Source organism: Pundamilia nyererei, unplaced genomic scaffold, assembly GCF_000239375.1.
Source record: "Pundamilia nyererei isolate P.nyererei 1_Seehausen unplaced genomic scaffold, PunNye1.0 scaffold00104, whole genome shotgun sequence".
In the NCBI taxonomy this organism is placed as follows: Eukaryota; Metazoa; Chordata; class Actinopteri; order Cichliformes; family Cichlidae; genus Pundamilia; species Pundamilia nyererei.
In genome coordinates, this window is record NW_005187505.1 from 1707576 (window position 1) to 1726981 (window position 19406).

At 40.1% G+C, this 19406-nt stretch overlaps 1 protein-coding gene across 2 annotated transcripts in view; it reads left to right on the top strand.

The window, feature by feature from the left end:
- lin7a (lin-7 homolog A (C. elegans)) overlaps positions 1 to 19406 on the top strand; it is a 45882-nt gene continuing 26476 nt past the window's right edge. Inside the window, exons 1-2 of one of the 2 annotated variants that reach the window (XM_005740854.2) lie at positions 1 to 103; positions 17310 to 17428. In XM_005740854.2, the coding sequence (XP_005740911.1) occupies positions 67 to 103; positions 17310 to 17428 (156 nt within the window). In that variant the 5' untranslated portion in view covers positions 1 to 66. The remainder of the gene's footprint in view (positions 104 to 17309; positions 17429 to 19406) is intronic. The other variant, XM_005740855.1, reaches the window with a different exon arrangement.

Below are 19406 nucleotides of genomic sequence, written 5' to 3' on the forward strand. Positions count from 1 at the left end.
CCTCTCTCTCCCCCCCTGTGATGCTGCAGCTCCTGTAGGCTCTTCAGTCTCCAGTAAACAGCAGTCATGGCGACAGTGGTCCAACCGCTCACACTGGATCGAGGTAAGGCGCTCGGAGCTTTGCAGTCTGTGCATGTCACCGGAGAGATTATTTTCAACCTTTTTTCCCCCCCCAAAACTTGAGCGAGGATTTGGTTAGATTCTGATGTTTTTTAGTGTGTGTGTCCAGCTCGGATTTCCTACACATCGTCTGCGCGAGTCGCTATTTCAAGGCAATATGAGCTCTGGCTTTTCTAAATAAAAGCCCGTCGGTTCCGTTCGTGTATTTTTCCAGACCGGAGCGCTCAGTTCTTTCGTCAAACTACCGAGGGGGTTTCTGCGAGCACGAACATCTTGAAATTAATACCCTTAAACCACTTACAAGACGTCCTGTTTAATTTCATCTGTATTATGTAACCCCTTTGGCAACATTGTCCCGTTAAAGCTCGCTTTTTGATCTTCATCTGGCGGAGACAATAACGCTCAAATCCTAAAGCGCCTTGACACGAAAAATCTACTTTGTTAGACGGGAGATAACTTCTCAGGCTATCTGAACTGGACAGGTGCAAGACTGGCTGATTGGTTCCCTCATCAGGGTGTAGATGTTGTGTTTTGTACTTGTTGGAAGCGGTGTGCAAACAAACCGCAGTTGAGGGTTAATGTTGTCCTGTGATGTTGCCTATAGCCTGTTTTGTTTTCATCTCAGTTAGCGTTCAGAGCTGTTAGTAATTACAGACTTTGTAACTTAGACACACATTAGTCCCCTGATCTCATTCATAAGATACAATAATAATGCATGCAGGCTGAAAAAATGTTCAGTTTCCCACCTAAAGATGCTGTACAGATATTTAAAATCCACTAAGGTCTCTCGTAATATCATAGTAATTCCTCTGGGAGATTTGAGGAAGTACAAAATGTCCTGTACACTTGAGAAGATGCCCTTTACATCTCAACACTTTCATCTTAAAGGAGTCTGTTTTTGAGGTCACTTTGAAAAATCCTCCCAGTCGCACATTCAGACCAAATGCAGATCCGCTGGTGAAATGTAATATTGCGCAAGCCTTGCATAGGGAATGGATACCGTCAAATATAGAGAAAGCAGACACCTTAACGCTTTACTCTGTGCCAAGTAAAGCCAGCGTCAGCTCTCCTCCCAAGCCACATGAGGGAAGTATATAAATACTCTTTATTAATTATTCTGCAGGGATTAATCTGACTGATGTCACTCGTTATTGGTGATTTAAGTAATTAACCACATTAACATCTACTGCTAAAGTATACTATTTTTTCCCCTTCCGTATGTTCAATTTGTTCTTCAGTGAAATTTAATGTCTGAGGGCAGTGAAGCTTTACAGGTGCACAATCTGCTGGGAAGCTGCAGAAGTGCTGTACACGCAGAGTTAATGAAATGAGCCACAGATTGAATCCAGCAATGAGATAAACAATGCAACCTAAGCTTTTCCCACCCATGTCTCATAGTAGACTATAGATTTATTTAAAAAAAAAAGGAGGCTCTGCTAAGCTGATAAATAGATTTTTAAACAGCAAGGCAAGGAGCAATGTCCTGCAACTTGATAAATTGTCAGCATTCAGCCATGTCTGATCTTAGTCATTTGCTTGGGCAGTGACTCAGCTGTGACCTTCATGTGTAAACACGGGGCCTGATCCATACCCACAATCTGGAAAATGCAGCTGTAATGGCACAAACAGTAGTAATGATAGTTTCACGCAGGAGCTGTCAGAGCCAGGCAACATTATAGGCTTCCTGTCCTCGGATCCTGCCACTTTGGTGAAAAAACTATAATTGCTAATGAAAAGGTGCACTCCTCTCGTTTTTGGGTGGAGGCTTTTGCTGCCGGGTTGCTGAGTTTGTCAAATGCACGCAGGGAGAAAAGGAACAGAGATGTTCATTTCCAGAGCTCCCACTTGGCTTGCAGGGTCACAGCAGGATGAAAAGATATTACATCATTGGCCTTCCTGTTATTGTCAAAGGAAATGACTATGATAAGCAAGCACCGTAGAGAACAATGGATTTGAACCTCGCTGTATAATTTTTAAAAAAGCCTTTTATTCTCAGTAGATCTGGCATTTATGTAAGTGCAAACTGACACACACCGGAGATGAAAACCTTTCTGTATGAAACAGTGAGAGCAGAGGGCACTGTGACTGAAACTTCCAGAGATAAATTTAAACATCTATTAGGTACGGCTATGTTTCAGGACCCAAATGCAGGACTTAGAGACAATGGAATGAACTAAGTAAGGCAGCTTTAATGCTGTAGCTTGAAAGCTCAAAGAAAAAACAAGGATATAAAAAAACCAGAAACTCCCACAAGGTTGAAACTAGAACCAAGAGAACAGGAAACAAGGACCTCAAAGATAGCATGAGTGGATGACGCAACAACAAGCAGAGTAAGACTGAGGACTAAAATACACACAGGATAACGAGAGGATGGGCAACAGGTGGCAACATAGCTGGACCTAATGCAGACTAACGGGACAGGGGAAACGAAACTGAGTGCACTATACACTAGACACGAGACTGTCAAAATAAAACAGGAAGTATGATAAACATGGAGATGAAGACTAATCACACAGGCTTGACTCGGGGACTGGGGAGAAACAGACGTGGGGAGATGACTGACTGAGGAGACAGAAAGGGAACATCAGACACAGAGACAAGAGAAAAACAAACATGAAAACGAGACTGACTAAACACACGAGAAGACTAGACAATGCGGAAAAAAACTCAAAAACCACACAGAACCGAAGCATACTTTATACATGACATAAATATAACTATGAACCTAAGAATCACATAGAATATTCAAAAAATAAACTGCATATTGTTCAGAAACTTAGTACCAGTACCACGACAACGCCGGCAAGCTGCATGTTTCCAGTGAAATGCTTACTCGCTGATGGCAGGATAATGCTGGCCACATTCTCCATTTCAGTTTTGTGTGTTAATCTGTGTTACTTGTTAACTGGTTGTGTTTTTTTGTGTCATATTCATTATTTTATAATGGGCTGCCTGGTCCAGAATTCAGCTCAAAAAACATTGAACTAATAAAGCTCATTTGCTGAATTGTAGTCCTTCCTTTTAATTGCATTAAAGTCCTTCACTTTATAAAAAATGTCTGGAATGCCAGCAGGGTTGACCACTCTGTGTCTAAAACACTGCTTGTGTAGACATCTGTGAGATTACGGCCTCAGTAAACACTTTCCTGATGAATTTCTGGACTCGGTTACTAATTTCAGGATGTATTGATTAAAACATGAAGTCAGTTTTGTACGATATTGTCATTATTACAGTCAGAGAGGGGGATTGTCTATACTCATTAGCTAATGACTTGTAATTTTAAGTTGCTAGCCAGTGAGTATAAAGTGTTCTTAGTTTCACAGTAAGATCCTCTAATCACTGGTTACCTCTTGTTTTAAAACACAAAGATGGTGACGGTGACAAAGGATCCATCACCAATCCATGATGTAATGGCATCTACCGCTAACTTTCATTTAGAGTCTTTAATTGAGCAAAAAGTTGATGGAGATTTTCATCAGTTTAACCAGTGAATGATGTGCAGTAGACTCCTGGCATTATGTAGTTGGTGTTAAAAATTGTAGAACAAGGAACGTGGTGTGGAAGTCTCCCCTCAAAATCCCCCACTGTTTGCAGTTTTCCGAGCTAACAAGTTAACCCTGAACCTGTGGTTGGAAGATTAGATGTTTGTTCCTAGCTCTTCTGCACCACATGCTATGGGATGAAGACACTGATCGGTTCTTTATCCCCACCAGTCTGTTCATTTAGAAGCTGCAAAGCAATCTTTATTCGTCCCTCACTTTGCTGCCATTGTTCATTTCAACCCCAAACGAGTTGGTGATTACGCCTGGGCTTCACGCGCATTTCCACAAACCCAATTGTTGGATATTGCACTGACCATAGCTAGAAGGAAGATTTTAACTCTTTACACTCACTCTAATATCCATGCTGTATCTGTTTTAGTTAGTACACATTCTCCATTCCCCCGAATACAAAAAAAATAGATGTAAAATTGTTGAATTTAGCTGCTTGTTACAGAGGTTTAGGGTGGCCGTGGATTAGAAGGTAGATTTAGAGAAGGTCATTTACCGATCAGAAGGTTAGTGGTTCGATCCATGGGTGCTCCTGCCAAAGTATCCTTGGGCAACAATCTGAACTCTGAGTCGTTCCCATTGTGAAAGTTAGATGAGACTAGATTACAAAAGTTAGATAAGATAAGTTAGATGGAAAGTGCTTAGACAGAGAAAAAAGTGTTTGTGTGAATGGGTAATGACACATGTTACACAAAGCATTCTGATTGGTCAAGCAGAGTAGAAAAAGTGCTATTTAGGAACTAGTCCATTTGCCATTTACAGGTTGAAACTGTGTTAAGGGTGAATGCATTGGTTTATCATTGTTAGAAGATTGCGGTTATGTTCCTTATACCTACAGCTGTACAGCATGTACAAGAAAGTGGTTTCTTAGCAGTGCATTTCTTCCTGTGAGGTCGTGATCAGTTCAAATGTCAACAGTAGAAGGAACCCGTTATGAATCATTTTGTTTTTCCTCACTGTGTTGCAGGGACCTTTGGAATAGAACATTTTTTTTATACAGTTTATGTCTTCTTGTCTTAGCACAGTGAAATGAATAACTGCAAGATCTGAGAGATCGTTGTGAGTTCATCCATTTGCGGCTAGAACATATTTCCATCACATCCACTCATGCACATGGCTGTGTTTAAGGGATTAAGGAGGTGCTGACAAGCTGACGTCACTTATAGCTGTCTATATTTTAAATGGCCTCCTGTTAATGCAGAAATAAAGGTTCTCTCAGTAATTGTCTTGGAGGGACATTGCCCAGTAATTACCCAGGATGAAGACGACAATAAGAGTGTGATGTTTTCTGGCTCTGTTTTCGCCACAGGCTCCTGCAGGAGCCATTACCCTTCTAGGAGTGATTTATTTCTTGTGGAATCGCTGCAGTTGGACAAATTAAAGCTTATTCTCTTGGCATGAGGAGAGAACTTGGTTGTCCCATTTTTTTGTATTCAGACTGGGATTTCTTTTGTTTTTATCACTGCCTTTAGCAGCAGAGTTGCCAAGGGCACCCAGGTCAAAGTGGCAGCGGCAGATGGCAAGGGCTTTTCAGGACAACTTACTCCCAGATGCATGACATCTGGATAGCATTTCTCAGGGTACAAAGGTGCGATTCCCGTCAGAGAAAGGTCATTAGAGACTTTTTCTGCCTGTCACCCTCCGAGATGGAAAGCAGCATTTCATTTAGAGTTAGTATTTGAAAAGAGGATCGCAGGTTTAAATCTCAGTGTTGCAGTTTAATAAACGCAGACAGACGCGGACGTGTTTATTTACATTCTTGCAGTTTTGTCAAACTGACACTTTTAATACTGAAAATGGATTAGGCTAAATTTTGTAAACTGCTATAAATGACTAATTATGTCAGGAAATGGGAACAGAGCCCAGTGCAAAAACATCCCCTCAACAGTGTTGTGGAGCGTTGAAGCCTTTATTACACGTTACTGTGGCTTTGTTCAGCTCTGTGCCTTTTCTCTAATCAACAAATGATGAGGATGACCTTTTTTAGTCACAGCCTGATGTTTTCAGGGTATAATGCCACACAGACAGTGGCAGCTATATAATCATTTTATACCGCAATATTTGTTTTAGATACTTTTTTACATTGTAAAATTTAAAATGAGAAATATTGAACTACTGTTCTAGGAAAGGGATTACATCATGTGATCTGTTCAATATATAAGTTGTTGGTTTGTCTAGAAGCTGCATTCATCTCCAATCAATACTCCAGATACTTGCTGATTGGTGACAGCATATTGATAAAATATTTCAAGAACTTCAGTCATCCAAAATAACTAGAGCTAGCAGAATTTGCCAAAAGGTAAGACACAGTATTTGTCAGAGAATTAAATCATTCAAATGCTCCAAAAGATGCTAACAACATAGACATGGTTAAGAGGTCCAATGTACACCTCTAGAAATAGCAATGTAAACAAGCAAGCTAGTAGTTAGCTTGCTAACTGTTAGCTTGCTAACTATTAGCTAGCTAATAGTTAGCTAGCTAATAGCTAGCTATTAGTTAGCTATTAGCTAGCTAATAGTTAGCTCTAGTCATTTTCTAATATTAGGCTGTTAGTTTATATAACCTCAATTCCCAAAAGTTGGGGCTTTATGGATTATAAATAAATACAGAATATCATAGAGTGAAAAATTAGCGATAGAAACCAAAACTGTTCTTTGTACCAGGCGCCTCTAAATGTGTTTATTTATGTTTAAAGTTGGGCATTGTAATAGGGAGTCTGTGGAGATTGACTCACTTATAGAGTTAGCCTAAAGTGGAAGTTAGAGGAACTGCAGTTTTGGTACTTATAATTTTTTTTTTCTTGTTTTCATCTTTGGAGTTCGGCACTTATAACACAATCTATCAACAAATCCTCAGCTGGGATCTCTTACAATGCTATAATCAGTTTCTTCCACTGATTATGTCCCTGTTCAGCAGTTTTCCTTATTCCCCTTCTCTATTTAATTTTAATTAGTTAGAAAGTCAAGAAAGATGAAGCTGAAAAAAAAAAGTAATAGTGAAAGTCGATGAATTTACATGCCTGGGGTTAAATTCTCAAAGCAATGGATGGTTCACAAGAGCGGTGAAGAACAAAGTGGAGGCAGGGTGGAGTGGGTGGAGACGAGTGTCAGGGGTAATTTGTGATAGAAGGATAGCACAAAGATTGAAAGGGAAGGTTTACAAGATGGTAGTGAGACCTGCGATGATGTGTGATTTAAAGATGGTGGCACTATCATAAAGACAGGAGGCGGAGCTGGAGGTGGCAGAGTTAAAGACGTTAAGATTATTATTGGGGGTGATGGGACGGGCAGGATTAAAAATGCATCAGAGGGACAGCTCAGGTTGAGCAGATTGGAGCGAAAGTTAGAGAGGCAAGGCTAAGATGGTGTGGACATGTAAAGAGGAGGAATAGTGGATATACTGGAAAACAGATGTTGAAGATGGAGCTGCCAGGCAGGAGGAAAAGAGAAAGACCACACAGGAGAAGAAGATGCTCAGGTGGAAGTAGATCATCTGCTGTGGTGACCCCTAAAGGGAGCAGCCTGAATAAGAAGAAAGAAAATCAAGAAAGAACAGCTAGATATGGCCAAGACTTTGTATTTGCCTTTGTAAAAAAATTAGTCATTTTCAAGTAGAACTGCTTGGCCAGGCTCAATTATATTCAACTTGATGTAACTTGAGGTAACAAGTTCAGCTACAATCAAGTTATCCATTTTTTTTAACAAATAAAAGCTTCCTTGGTACTTTTATATTATTAAAAATGTTTTTCTTTCAAATATGATTAAAAGCAGACCAAAAGTGAACATCATCACCAGTGACCCAGAGCCGATAGGAAATTTCAATGTAAAGTTCAGATCTCAATTATCTCCCAGTCTCTTTGTGAATACAGCTGGCACACTTTGCTCAAAGTTTTCCGGTCACGTTCATGTAGGATCTCGCACTGAGATGTGAAAAGGAATACTACGTGAATCTCTCTGGATAGTGAAAAAGCCTTTGCCTGGGTATTTGAAGTCTGTTTGAAGCGCTAGACTCCCTTGAACTGATGATATCAGAGCATAAAAGCACAGGAAAGACTCGGTAATAAAATCTGTCTTGTGCAGTTGAAAATAATCCACATTTTAGTGGCTTTAATGCTGCAATTAATGTTGTTTTGGTGGGTTTTTTAGAGACCTTCATAAATGTTACTGATTAGTTCTGAGAAAATTTAGTCTACTTATACTCCTGACAGCTACATAGCTAAAGAAAACTTGGGCTGGATGACTTTGGAGCCTTTGTTCAGTCAGTAACTCCTACAGCAATCACGGTGGGGGCGAAAGTGTAAAAGAACAAATAATCCTGCCAGCCAAGAATCAAACTTGGGACTCGCTGCTCGGGGCATTTGAGGCCTACCCACTCAGCTATCAGGTCACCCAGAACTCGGCTCGTTTAATTAGTAAGTATCACTAATGAGAATGCCCTCATCCTTCGTATAGCAGAGGGAAATTAACTGCTGACGGGATCTCTCCTGGTGTCATCACTCTTTATAATATGGCAGCAGTACATTACACTGTAACTGCATCTTGATGCTCATTTACTCCGACCAATGTCACTACTCCTCATAGAGATGCTCTGTAATTACAACCCATGGTTTTCCTTTGCACTTCGGGACACCTTCTTGTTTTATTTTTCTGGCAGATAATTAGAGAGAAAGATACTTTTTCTTGTGTCATTATTCATAAGAAAAAATATCCTCATTTAGATACAGCAACATCAACACCCTTTCTTCTTACTTTGGAGAAGAATCTGTCAGAGTACACAGTGAGAATGACTTAATTGCATACCATCTGTTTGCCTCAGAGATATGCTAAATTTGACAGTCTTGCACGTCTCAACGAAGCAGAATTTTTATTGAAATGAGTGTAAAATTTTTTTTACAGATGTTGAACACATCTGGGCACATTGAAACCCCCCCCCCCAGCATAAATTTGTGGGGTTTTTTGGTTTGTTTCTTTTTTTAACTTTGGAGTAAAAGTCAGTAAAATCCAGAGTTGAATGGTGGTGAATTGCATTTTTAGGGAAAACACTCATTTGGGCCACGATCCCCGTGAAGTGTAGCGTTAGCAGATGTCTTTAAATGAACGAGAAGGAATGCAGAAATCAAAGGCAAGGGCTCACTGTGCTGATTTAATGTACAGGTAGAAAAGGCAAAGCATGTGGACACAAAGGCGAGAAAAGAGGCATGACAAGGCCGACAGGCAGAAACTAGAAGGCTGAGAGTTGTTGAGCGTGAAGGAAAGGATTGGTTGTCTCCACCAAATGGTTTAGAAGTGGACCAGGAACATGTATGTGCATGTGGGGGGTCAGGCTGATGATGAGAGATGAGTAATAGTTATTAGTTATTATGTTTTTTTGTTTATTCCATTTTAGTTAATGCAATAGGGAGACATCCTTCGGTCCCCTATGAATCCCAGTTCCTCCCCTTTGTCCAAAGACACTCCTGTTAGGTTAACTGGTGTCTTTAAAATGGCTATAGGTATGAATGGTTGTCTGTCTTTCTGTATTAGTCCTACAACAGACTGATAACCTGTCCAGCGTGTACCTCTCACCCTATGACAGCCGGGATAGGCTCCAGCCTCAGCGCAACCCTGAAATGGATAAACAGAAAAAAATGAACCAGATGCTAAAGCGGTGATTTTCTGGTTATTGTTTATTTTTATTTTTCTGCTATGACTTTTAGTTATTAGACAAAAAACAATTCACAAAGTTCCCACATAAAAAGTCATCGACTCACAGTTTCTATAACCATGTGTGCCAGTGCATTTTGACTGACAAAGACTAAAGCTTGAGACATTTCATTTACTTTAGTCAGCCTTCTAAGCATAACAGATTGTTTTTTCTTAAGCTTAGTTCTGACTTGATCGATCCACTCATCCTATACCTTTGGCTCTTGAGCTGGGTAAAATACACTTATAGGTTCTAGTCATCTGTTTGCAAACAGGCTTATTGCCTATCTTGACAGCTCTATGGAGACTTTATAGTTGCAAGATTGACTGTGTATGCCTGACGTGTGCCCTTCCCTCAGATGTTAGTAAAACACGTTAAATCTGGTAGTTTTCATGTGTGTTGTTATTGTATAACCGTGGTGGTTAGTCAAGGATGGAATTGCATTTCCTATACTACCTCCAGCTGAAGTTTATTCATAGACCTTGCATGTAACAGGAATGCCATGTGGGCGTTGAGCGTATACTTGGTGTTATCTTGAACTACGCTTCATTTGTTTTGTCAGCCTTTTTTGCTCAGTTGCAAGTAAAACATTTGATAATTATGGTCTTTTGCCACTGTTATGTCACTGTTATAATAGAGGTCACTAAGCTGATTTGCCCCCCTCTGTTGCACTATTAGGTAATGTAATATGTCATTTCACTGCACATCTGATTTGGGAGTGATTTCCTGGTGATGTGACGTAACTATGATCCCCTGCGGTCATCTCAGCTGCTTTGTCATGGAAAAAAAAAAAATCACCCTTCAGTGCCTCCTCTCTGTGGGTTTTCTCTGATCCGTCACACAGCTCATCTAACGGGGCCCACTTTCACATTTAGCACACACAGAGCAGTGCACAGTGAAGCGTGACCGTGGGACATTTGTGCTTAAATATGTGTGGTTCATTTGAATCACAGTGGCTGAACTAAAGAAATAAACAAAGCGGGCAATGTGATCTGCAGGACATAATCCATCACACTGGTCCCACTAATTCACAGCACATATCACTGGAAGCATCAAAGAGGAAACGTGCCTGTGCAGCGCGAGCAGACATTTCGTTATCTCTGGTTTGAGGCGTGTGGCTATCACTTACGTTACATTCAGATTTGTATGTCCACCTGCAATTATATCATCTTGTAATGGCAGAAGATGAAGGGCATGGCAAACATGGACTCACAGTATTTCAGTTTTTACTCTCTAGAGCTTACATTGCACAATTTAATTGCATTTAAACTGTCCAGCTTCTCTGTTTGATGCAGAGCTTCTGAAATTTAAAATACCCCCCCGATTCGAGCTGGAAAGATTATATCAGGAAATGGGAAGGCATCACTTATGATCAACGAGATGAAAGCACTGGCAGAAATGTCTACAACATCAATCTTTGAAGTCAAGTTCCGAATGCCTAGTGAAAGTATTTGATGCGGATAAGGAAAATGGTGCTAATGAGCATGTGGAAGTCAATAATGGCAGAGGGGGGGGGATATCTGGATGGCCCTTGACCTGCATGTAATTAGAAAGAAATGCTCGTAAACCTCTGAGACCGTTGCCCTTGCTGCTTGGAAGTGTACCAAGTCATTATGAGCTATTCAGAATCAGTGTTTTTTTTTTATATTCAGGCGTACGAGTTACCTTTAGTATTCACCTTGATAAAATATATATATATATATATATATGTGTGTTAGTGCTGCATGCTTAAGAATGTATTGGCACTTTAAAAAGTGTTATATGGGTATAAACAAACTGCTTTTATACCTGTCGTTAAAGTTTTAAGGCAAAGTTTGCCGTATTTTAAGTAGTAATTCCCACTCTTGTTTTTCAAGGGAGACCTGACCATTGCAAATTTAGCTGTAGGGAATTAAATTTTGAAAAAAGTTTCAGTGTTTGCAAAACACAAAAAAAAGAATGTTTTATTCACCCCAGTGGTTTTTTTGGCAGGGTGGTTGGGCGTATTCGATAACAGGAGAGGTTAAATTGACCATGTGACGTACAAAACGATAAATCTCTCTCAGTAACACAGACTCATGCCAGCCCTGAGAGAGGACAGAAGAATTAAGAACAAAGTTTAATTAAGCGGGCGCAGGCTGGCGTCCAACCAAATCGTCGGCCAAGTACGAAAGGTCACAAACAAGCCGAAGTGTCCAAAAAAGGGCGAGAAGGGGTCCAAAAATAAACAGGCAGGGCAGAAAACAGGCGTAGAGACCAGAATATCAATTAGAGATCGGACAGGTGACAGATTAAAGGAAAATAAACACCATCAGGTGTCTTGTTTCACCATGTGAGCACTCGGAATAACTTTGTATTGATATGCAGTGACCTTTTCGTGTAAGAGGACAGGAGGAACGTAAGCATGCCAGCACAATGTCCCTGAATGCATAACACCTCACAGCAGGAGTCAAGAATTCAGATTTTAGATAACATCCTGTTTTAAAGACCCGTAACTTCCACATCAGAGTGTTGTTTGTAACTTGGTTCCTCTTTTTTTTTTTTTTTCCAAAGGACTGTAATTTTTGGTTTTGAGTGACAGCCCTGTGTAACTAATGCCATAACCCGAAGTGTCACACACTGCTGCCAAAGGAAACCTTGTGCTTAACCGACACGTGCAAGGAACTTTGACAACGCTTCATTATTCCAGCAGTAAGACACGTCCAACTGTTTTTAGTCCTTTTTTTTTTTTAATAAAATCAAAAATATGGTGTTTGGAAACTGTGTGGGGTCCCAACTAAAGCCCAGAGAGCTGCTAGGCTTCTAATACTGTAGCATAAACCCTCCATAAGTGTGTCGACTCAGCATGGACAACACTGAATAAGCGAAGCATTGAAGAAAGCACGAGATCCTCACTGCAGTGTATTTATTTTGCTCAACTGGTAACATGTGTCTCGTTAAATCTGTGTTTAACGCTTCTTAATTAGAGACGCTTCCGCTGTTGTTGTCATTTTATTTCTTATTATTTTCAGTTGCATTTTTGTGCCGAATGAGAGAGAGAAGCTGCAGGCATAGGGGCAGTAACAGTAGGGGCTGGGTGTACAGTCCCTCTGGGGATGAGAAGCAGGTGTGAAGGTAAGTGCAGGGCTGAGGTGATTGGAACAGGCGGGAACATGCTGAAGGCTAACGGTGCTTGGACTGGGAGTGATAGAATCTTTAATGTTCGACAGACAAAACACACCAGGAAAAATAACAAAAATGCAGCTGCTGTCTTTAAATGAAACTCTTGGTTATTAGATTAATGGCTAATTAGCACTTCCCTGAAAAGTCACACCACTGTTTGCTCTAAATAAGCCCGCATTAAATGACTGGACTGTCGCTTGCATGCCTTGTTCTCGTGATGGGAACTGACCCCTGCAATTTCAAGCAAATCAATAAAATTCTCAGTGCTTTATTACAGAGTGCTTGAAATAGAAACAGGCAGAGGGGGTAGCCCTGACAGCCAATTGGCTATAGCTCATACCACATGGGCGGAAGTGCTTTGAGGAATGAGTCCCCAATTTGATTTACAGCCAGCTGGATTCTTACCATGTCTCTCCCCTGTTCTCTTTCCCCATATTTCCTGTCCGTCTAATAACAGCACAATGCCCCCAAATGACCTTTTAAAGAAATAGAAACTGTACATTTCACATTACCTTATATAGTATTCGCAGGGGTCAGAGCTCAGTACTGCTTCTTTTCTTACCTCCCGCTGGCTTGCATGCAGCAAAAGCCTTTCAGTCTGTCATCTGCTTTGCTGAATTGCTCAATATTCCCAGAATTCAATACCAGCACGTACGTGTGCGTGTGTGTGTGTGCGTGTGTGTGTGTGCGTGTGCGTGTGTGCGTGCTGGTATTGCTCATGTAGTGGGGACATAAGGAGAATCTGTTAAGTACAAGTCAAACTTGTAGGGACCTGAGTCTCCTTTGGAAGCAAAAACCAAGCCCCCTTTATATGAATCATGAAATTTTAGGTTGAAGACTGTTTTCACATGTGAGCTCAGGAAAATGTCAGGACATTTAGATCAGGGATTTTAAACTCATTTTTCATCATAGGCCACATATAGCTCACTTTAATCTTAAGTGGGCCGGACCAGTGAAACTCCCCTTTCTTTCAGTATAAAGAAGTTTAATTATACATTTAATCCTTGAGATATATCTTAATATAAGAAAAAGGGGTGCAATTTCGAATGTATGTCTCAGTTTTTTTCAATATGGTAGAGAAATGCTGCTGCGGTAAATGTCAGAAATTTGTCACCAGGAAATAAACGTGTCAAATTACAAAAACGTGAATCCATGTGTACAGTGGATGGATACACAGTGTATTCTGTGTATCCGTTGTAAATAATAGAAATCATAAAGGGAGAAAAAAATGAACTTTTCCTAGGTTTCATTTTTTTGTGTATTACCCAATTACTTTGGTGTAGCATGTGGGAGGTCTTTGTCAGTAAAGATAAAGCTGTGAAACTTTATACCTTCCAATGGGGTCGGGCTGGAGTCTTCATCAGGACGTGTCTGGCCCCTGGGCCTTATCTTTGACACCTCAGGTTTAGGTTGTGATACTGTCAGACTTTTTCTTTGTCACATGTTGATACTCTGTGTGGTTTTAGACAGGGGATCTGACTAGAGCTTGCAGGAAGCCAACAAAATTAAGACGGTTCAGTGTGCAAAGCATCATGCATTTGTCTTCTGGCATTCAACTCCCTCGGGCAATATTAAGCTTAGGGCAATAGTGCATGTGTGTAAATGGCTATGGGTTTTTTAAAGTGTTTTTTTATACCAAAGAAACCTGCATGGAGCTATAATACATAGTTGAGCCTTAAAATGAAGGGGACACAGCCTATTAAGTATAGAATAGTCTAAGTATATATTATTTACTTTACTACATATCACTGCTCAGTGGGTTATTTATGGTTCATTTATACTTAGAATTTCTGACTTTTTGCATTTTGCTAAATTATAATAGAGCACTTCACTCTCAGACTGCTCACAGACGGCTTACTTGTGATTCCTAGAGTTTTTCCTTCCTACTGTTGCCAAGCGCTCGCTTGCTGTCTCATTGTTGGGGTTTCTCGCTACACTGTATTTTATATGGCCTTTACCTCACAAAATAAAGGGTCTTGAGGTAACTGTTTTTGGGATTTAGAGCCATGTAAATAAAACTGAATTGAATTGGATTTTCTCAGCCTCTCATATCATTGTGGAGGAATTTTGGTCCCACTCTTCTTTACAGCATTGCTTCAGTTCATTGACGTTCACAGGTCTATGCACAGCTCTCTTAAGGGCCTGTCACGTCATTTCATTCAGGCTGAAGTCTGGACTTTGACTGGGCTGTTGCTGCACCTTGATTCTTTTCTTTTTCAGACATTCTGTTGTAGATTTGCTGCTGTGCTTGGGATCATTGTCCTGTTGCATGACCCAGTTAAAACTTTGCCTGTCAGGCAGATGGCTTCACATTTGACTGTAGAACACTTTGGTGTATAGAGGAGTTTGTGGTCGACTCAATGACTGCAAGGTGGCAACATCCTGTGGCTGCAAAACAAGCCCAAACAATCAGTCCTCCAGCACAGCGCTTGACAGTGGATATGAGGTGGCTGTGCCACAGTGCATTATGGGCAAACATCTGTCCAAAGGACATTGTTCTAGACGTGCTGTGCATTGTTCAGATGCAACTGTGTAAACCTAACCTGTCCTGCCATGTTCCTTTTAGAGAGAATAGACTTTCTCCCAGCAACCGTTCTACTGTCATGAACTTTAACATTTAACTTGCTGACTGAGGCCTGTAGAGTCTGCAGTATAGCCTTCGGGATTTTATTTTATTTTATTTTGCAGCCTCTCTAAGCATTACATGGTCTGACCTTGGGGTGATTTTGCTTGGTTCACCATTCCTGGAAAGATTGTGGCATTGGGTTATCACACACCTGAGTGCTCTTGACCAGCAAACTGCCAAAACCTCTGCTTTTATAGAGGTGCTCACACTTGCTGATACTGAATTATTCAAACGCATTTAGTTAGCAGCAGCTGGTTGCTGCTTAACTTTTTAATTGCTATGGAAGCAGTAAAGGCGTACTTATGTTTTCTATTTACATTACTTGCCCTTTTTTTTTTTCTCTGTCCGTCTCTGTTACTTGTATCCATGTTTGCGAATCACTGATCTAAATTCTTGATTAATCAACAAAAATCAGCACAGTTTTCTCTCTGAACAAGCATATGTGGATACAGCAAAAAACCTAGAGAGTTTATTTATGCGTCTGTGTGCTCGATCCCTGGTGGTCAGCATAGATGGAAGTGTGGCCCTGCCATATAACGTCATTAAATATGCAGCGTTTGCTTGTTGATATATCATGACCCTAAACCTGCAACTCAGCTAAACGTCTGTTGCCGCTGGTACGTTGTTTTAAATGAATAACATCAGTCGTTGATATATAATTGTAACCCACTGATAAATCAAGCGGCAGAAACATGTTGCGAGGCTCAAATCTTTTACACAGAAACACTTTTGAGCAGTGTGATATTGACGAAAACAAAGCTAATCACACTTGCTGACAAGAAATAATGTGATCCAGTTTTGAAGTTTATTCTGTAACGGGGCATATTTCAGCTCAATCTATGCTCATCTATTCAGATAAGGCTTTGGCAACTTTCTGATGTGTCCTCGAGAACAGATAAAAAAGACGCCACTCAGTCGCAGATTAAAAGAGACTAATCTCAGAGGCCGCTGGATCATTTATAGCCCTTGAGGCCTTACCAACACTGAGAGACCTACTAAACACAGTGTACACAACATCTACTCCAAGTCTGTCTAGCTGAGGAGAGGGATCCCGCTTCCTTTGTCTTCCTGAGTTTTCCTGCAGTTTAATTTTCAGTTTTTTGCATTTTAGGGATTTTTTTTTTTTCTTGTCTGAATTTCCTGTCTAATGTTGGAGGATGCTGTTTGCGTCACATTTGTGATATTGAGCAATACGGTTGCATTTTAATTCGGCTTTACGTGATAAATAATTAAATGCGTCTGAAAAAAATATTTGATAGTATTTACAAAACAAACTTTTGTGGTGTTCAGAAGCTAAATGTAATAAAACATGTATTCATTACGCGCTATACTGAAATTATGAATACTTTTTATTGTTTTATCCTTCTGAAGTTTTAACATATTTTGGGGAGTTAAGAGTACTACTAGTTTAAAGATGTGACCTGATTGGCCTAAAGAATGAATTAAATAATCAGTAATTAGTAGACAATGAATATAATCGTTACTTAAATGCCTTATTATGGGGTACTTGCAAAAAATAGCCTGTGTCCCCTTTGGGTTGAAACTAGAACAAAGGGGGAACTTGAATTGTATGAACTGAAATGTTATTGCCGTCACCCCCTCTTGTGTGGTCACAGGTCTTAGGCATGAATAAAACATGATATTGACACAACAATCTAAGTCCAGTGATTGAGGACCAAATCACCCTTTCTACCTTTGTGAGTCTATTTGGCCTGCCAGTTTCAGAGGGTAAAAAATTAATCATCCAGGCTGTGGAACTTGTTCAGCAGAAGCTAATTAAGAGAAAAGAGCTCAGAAGACCCCAGAGTCACGGCCTCTACCTTAAGGCTTACGGTTTAGTGTAAACGCTTTGTAATGCCTACTCTTTCCAGGAAGTGTTACCTTTGAACAAATGAGTCCTTGACTTGTCACCCCGCTCCTTTATTCTCATGCTCAGAGATAAGCCAATGCAAACGATCCATGGATGGGATTGCTGTTCTATCTTCCTTGCAACTGCTGGCCTTGACTGAGTCTATTTCCATTATCCCGCCCATTGATTTGCTCTAGCGCCTTTGTCACAGCAGTGCTGTTAATGTAATTGAACGGGGCTTCTTTTTTTTTCCTCTTCCTCTGTCCCTTTGGCATGAGTACCCACACACATACAGTATACATATTTACTCACACCCATTCTCTCTCTCTCGCTTCCCAGATGTTGCCAGGGCTATTGAGCTGCTGGAGAAGCTGCAGGAGTCAGGCGATGTTCCCGGTCACAAGCTCCAATCTCTGAAGAAAGTCCTTCAGAGTGAGTTCTGCACAGCCATCAGAGAGGTGAGTCACTGCTGCTCTGTGAACACCAACAAGAATTTAGATTGTTTTTCTTGTGTGGGGCTCCTTTGTCATGACCTTTCCCATCTGTCTTCTGTACTGGACCTTTAGTAGAATTTGTGCATAATATGTTTATGTAATTTAAAACAAAACAATACAAAAAGATAAAATGTGGCAACAATAAGCTGAACTCAGGCGTGACTTTTGCAATGGCTTTATCCATCTAACTCCATTTCTTATTCCACAGGGCTAATGACCCATAAGAGCTTGAAGCACCAAAGACAAGCATTATGTAGCTTTTCTTGAAAGGGCACATGGGCATTGTTAGGAATACCAGCAGTGCAGAGACCCATACGAATAATCTCAACATCTAAACCACAATGAGACAGGAATGTAATTCACTTTTAGATATACATAAAGGGGATAAATAAATATATTAAAAATAGGTTGTCTGGTTATACCCCACCATCCATCATGTGTCTGTGGATGTTGGTTTCTTGGATAACGTTTTAAAAAGAGCTACCTTTAAAAAAAAAATATTCTCAATACTATTACAAAGACTGACATTCAGCCTAATAATTCAACAATTCATGTTTACGTACTGAGTAATTTTTCTATGGGTTAGGGGTATAAAGGATGTCGAATTCCTGGTTTAATTTGGCTCAAAATGAAAGCTTAGAGGGCGTCTTCAGTAAAACTGTCATTTTTTTTCAAGAATGCAAAAACTTGTATATGACACCATCTATTTCTCTTTTTCAAAATTTGCGTTAAACGCAGGCACACTTGCCAGTTTATTTAATATCAATCAGTATCAAACATCTGGTATATATTTGCTGACATTTTCTGCTGTGTAACAGACAGTCAGACAGGACCACTATTGGTATTTATTGATGATTGATGATAATGAAAGTTTAAATGAAAATTTAAAAAGTAAAGAAGAGACACCATTCATATGTTTCTACTGTTGACATTGCATACTTTTCCCACCTGAGGGCACTGCAACTTTCGTTTTGGTAAAGCACGGCCAGCTAATGTGAGCAAAGTCAGGCAGAGAGTATAAGAGTAAACAAATAACTTTACAAAACAAAGGGTTATGGAGTTTTTCTTCCAGCTGTTGCCAACAATGTTTATGTATTTTGCATTTGAAAGAAAAAGATATCGATATTGGAAAATACTGAAATATCGGATTTTGAAATCACTAAATTTCGGTAGGAGGAGTGGTCTTAGAAATTCTGTCACTTGGGCCCTAAGTAGTTCATTTAAAAGAAATGCCACTGCGATTTGTTGGCTTACTTTGAAGATTATCTTGACGTGGTTACTTATAACTTTAAGCGTATTATTATCTGTGGTGCTTGAAAGGCTTGATAGTAGCAAGAGCACTGATTCTGAGTCCTGTAAGCTCCATCAGACCCAAGGAAATAAAAACAGCAGATAGTCACCTTGTGTTTTTCAAATGAATTTGACACCTGACTTGACATCCAAATCTCTAAACAGCTTTTCGCTCAACATATTTCATATCTTGGCCGAAGGTGAGAAGTAACATTACCTGATAGTTTTATATAATGCAGTGGTGCCAAACTGTGCTGTCAGGTCACTGTAAGTGCCTTGAAACTCAAACCCAAAGCCCACAGTAAGCCTGGAGCAACAACAAGAAAATCAGAGAGTGTAACTTTAAGGCATTGCTGAGCTGCATCAATCAACAAATGACTGCAGCATAATGAAAATGTCAGAGCTTATCGCGCTGCCTTATTACAGCTAGAGCTGAACAGCAGAAGTCAGAGGCACAGTGGGTTTTTGACTGCATAACCCCCCCCCCACACACACATTTAAATGTTCACAGGGCCAGAAAACATCATGAGCATTTCATTAAGTCTAAGGTTTGATAAGCTCGTTAAACTGAATTTTAATTAAGCGAATCACTGTTAGGGATTGGTTTCAATCGTATTTTACAGGGATGAAGTAAAATGTGAATCGTGAAACT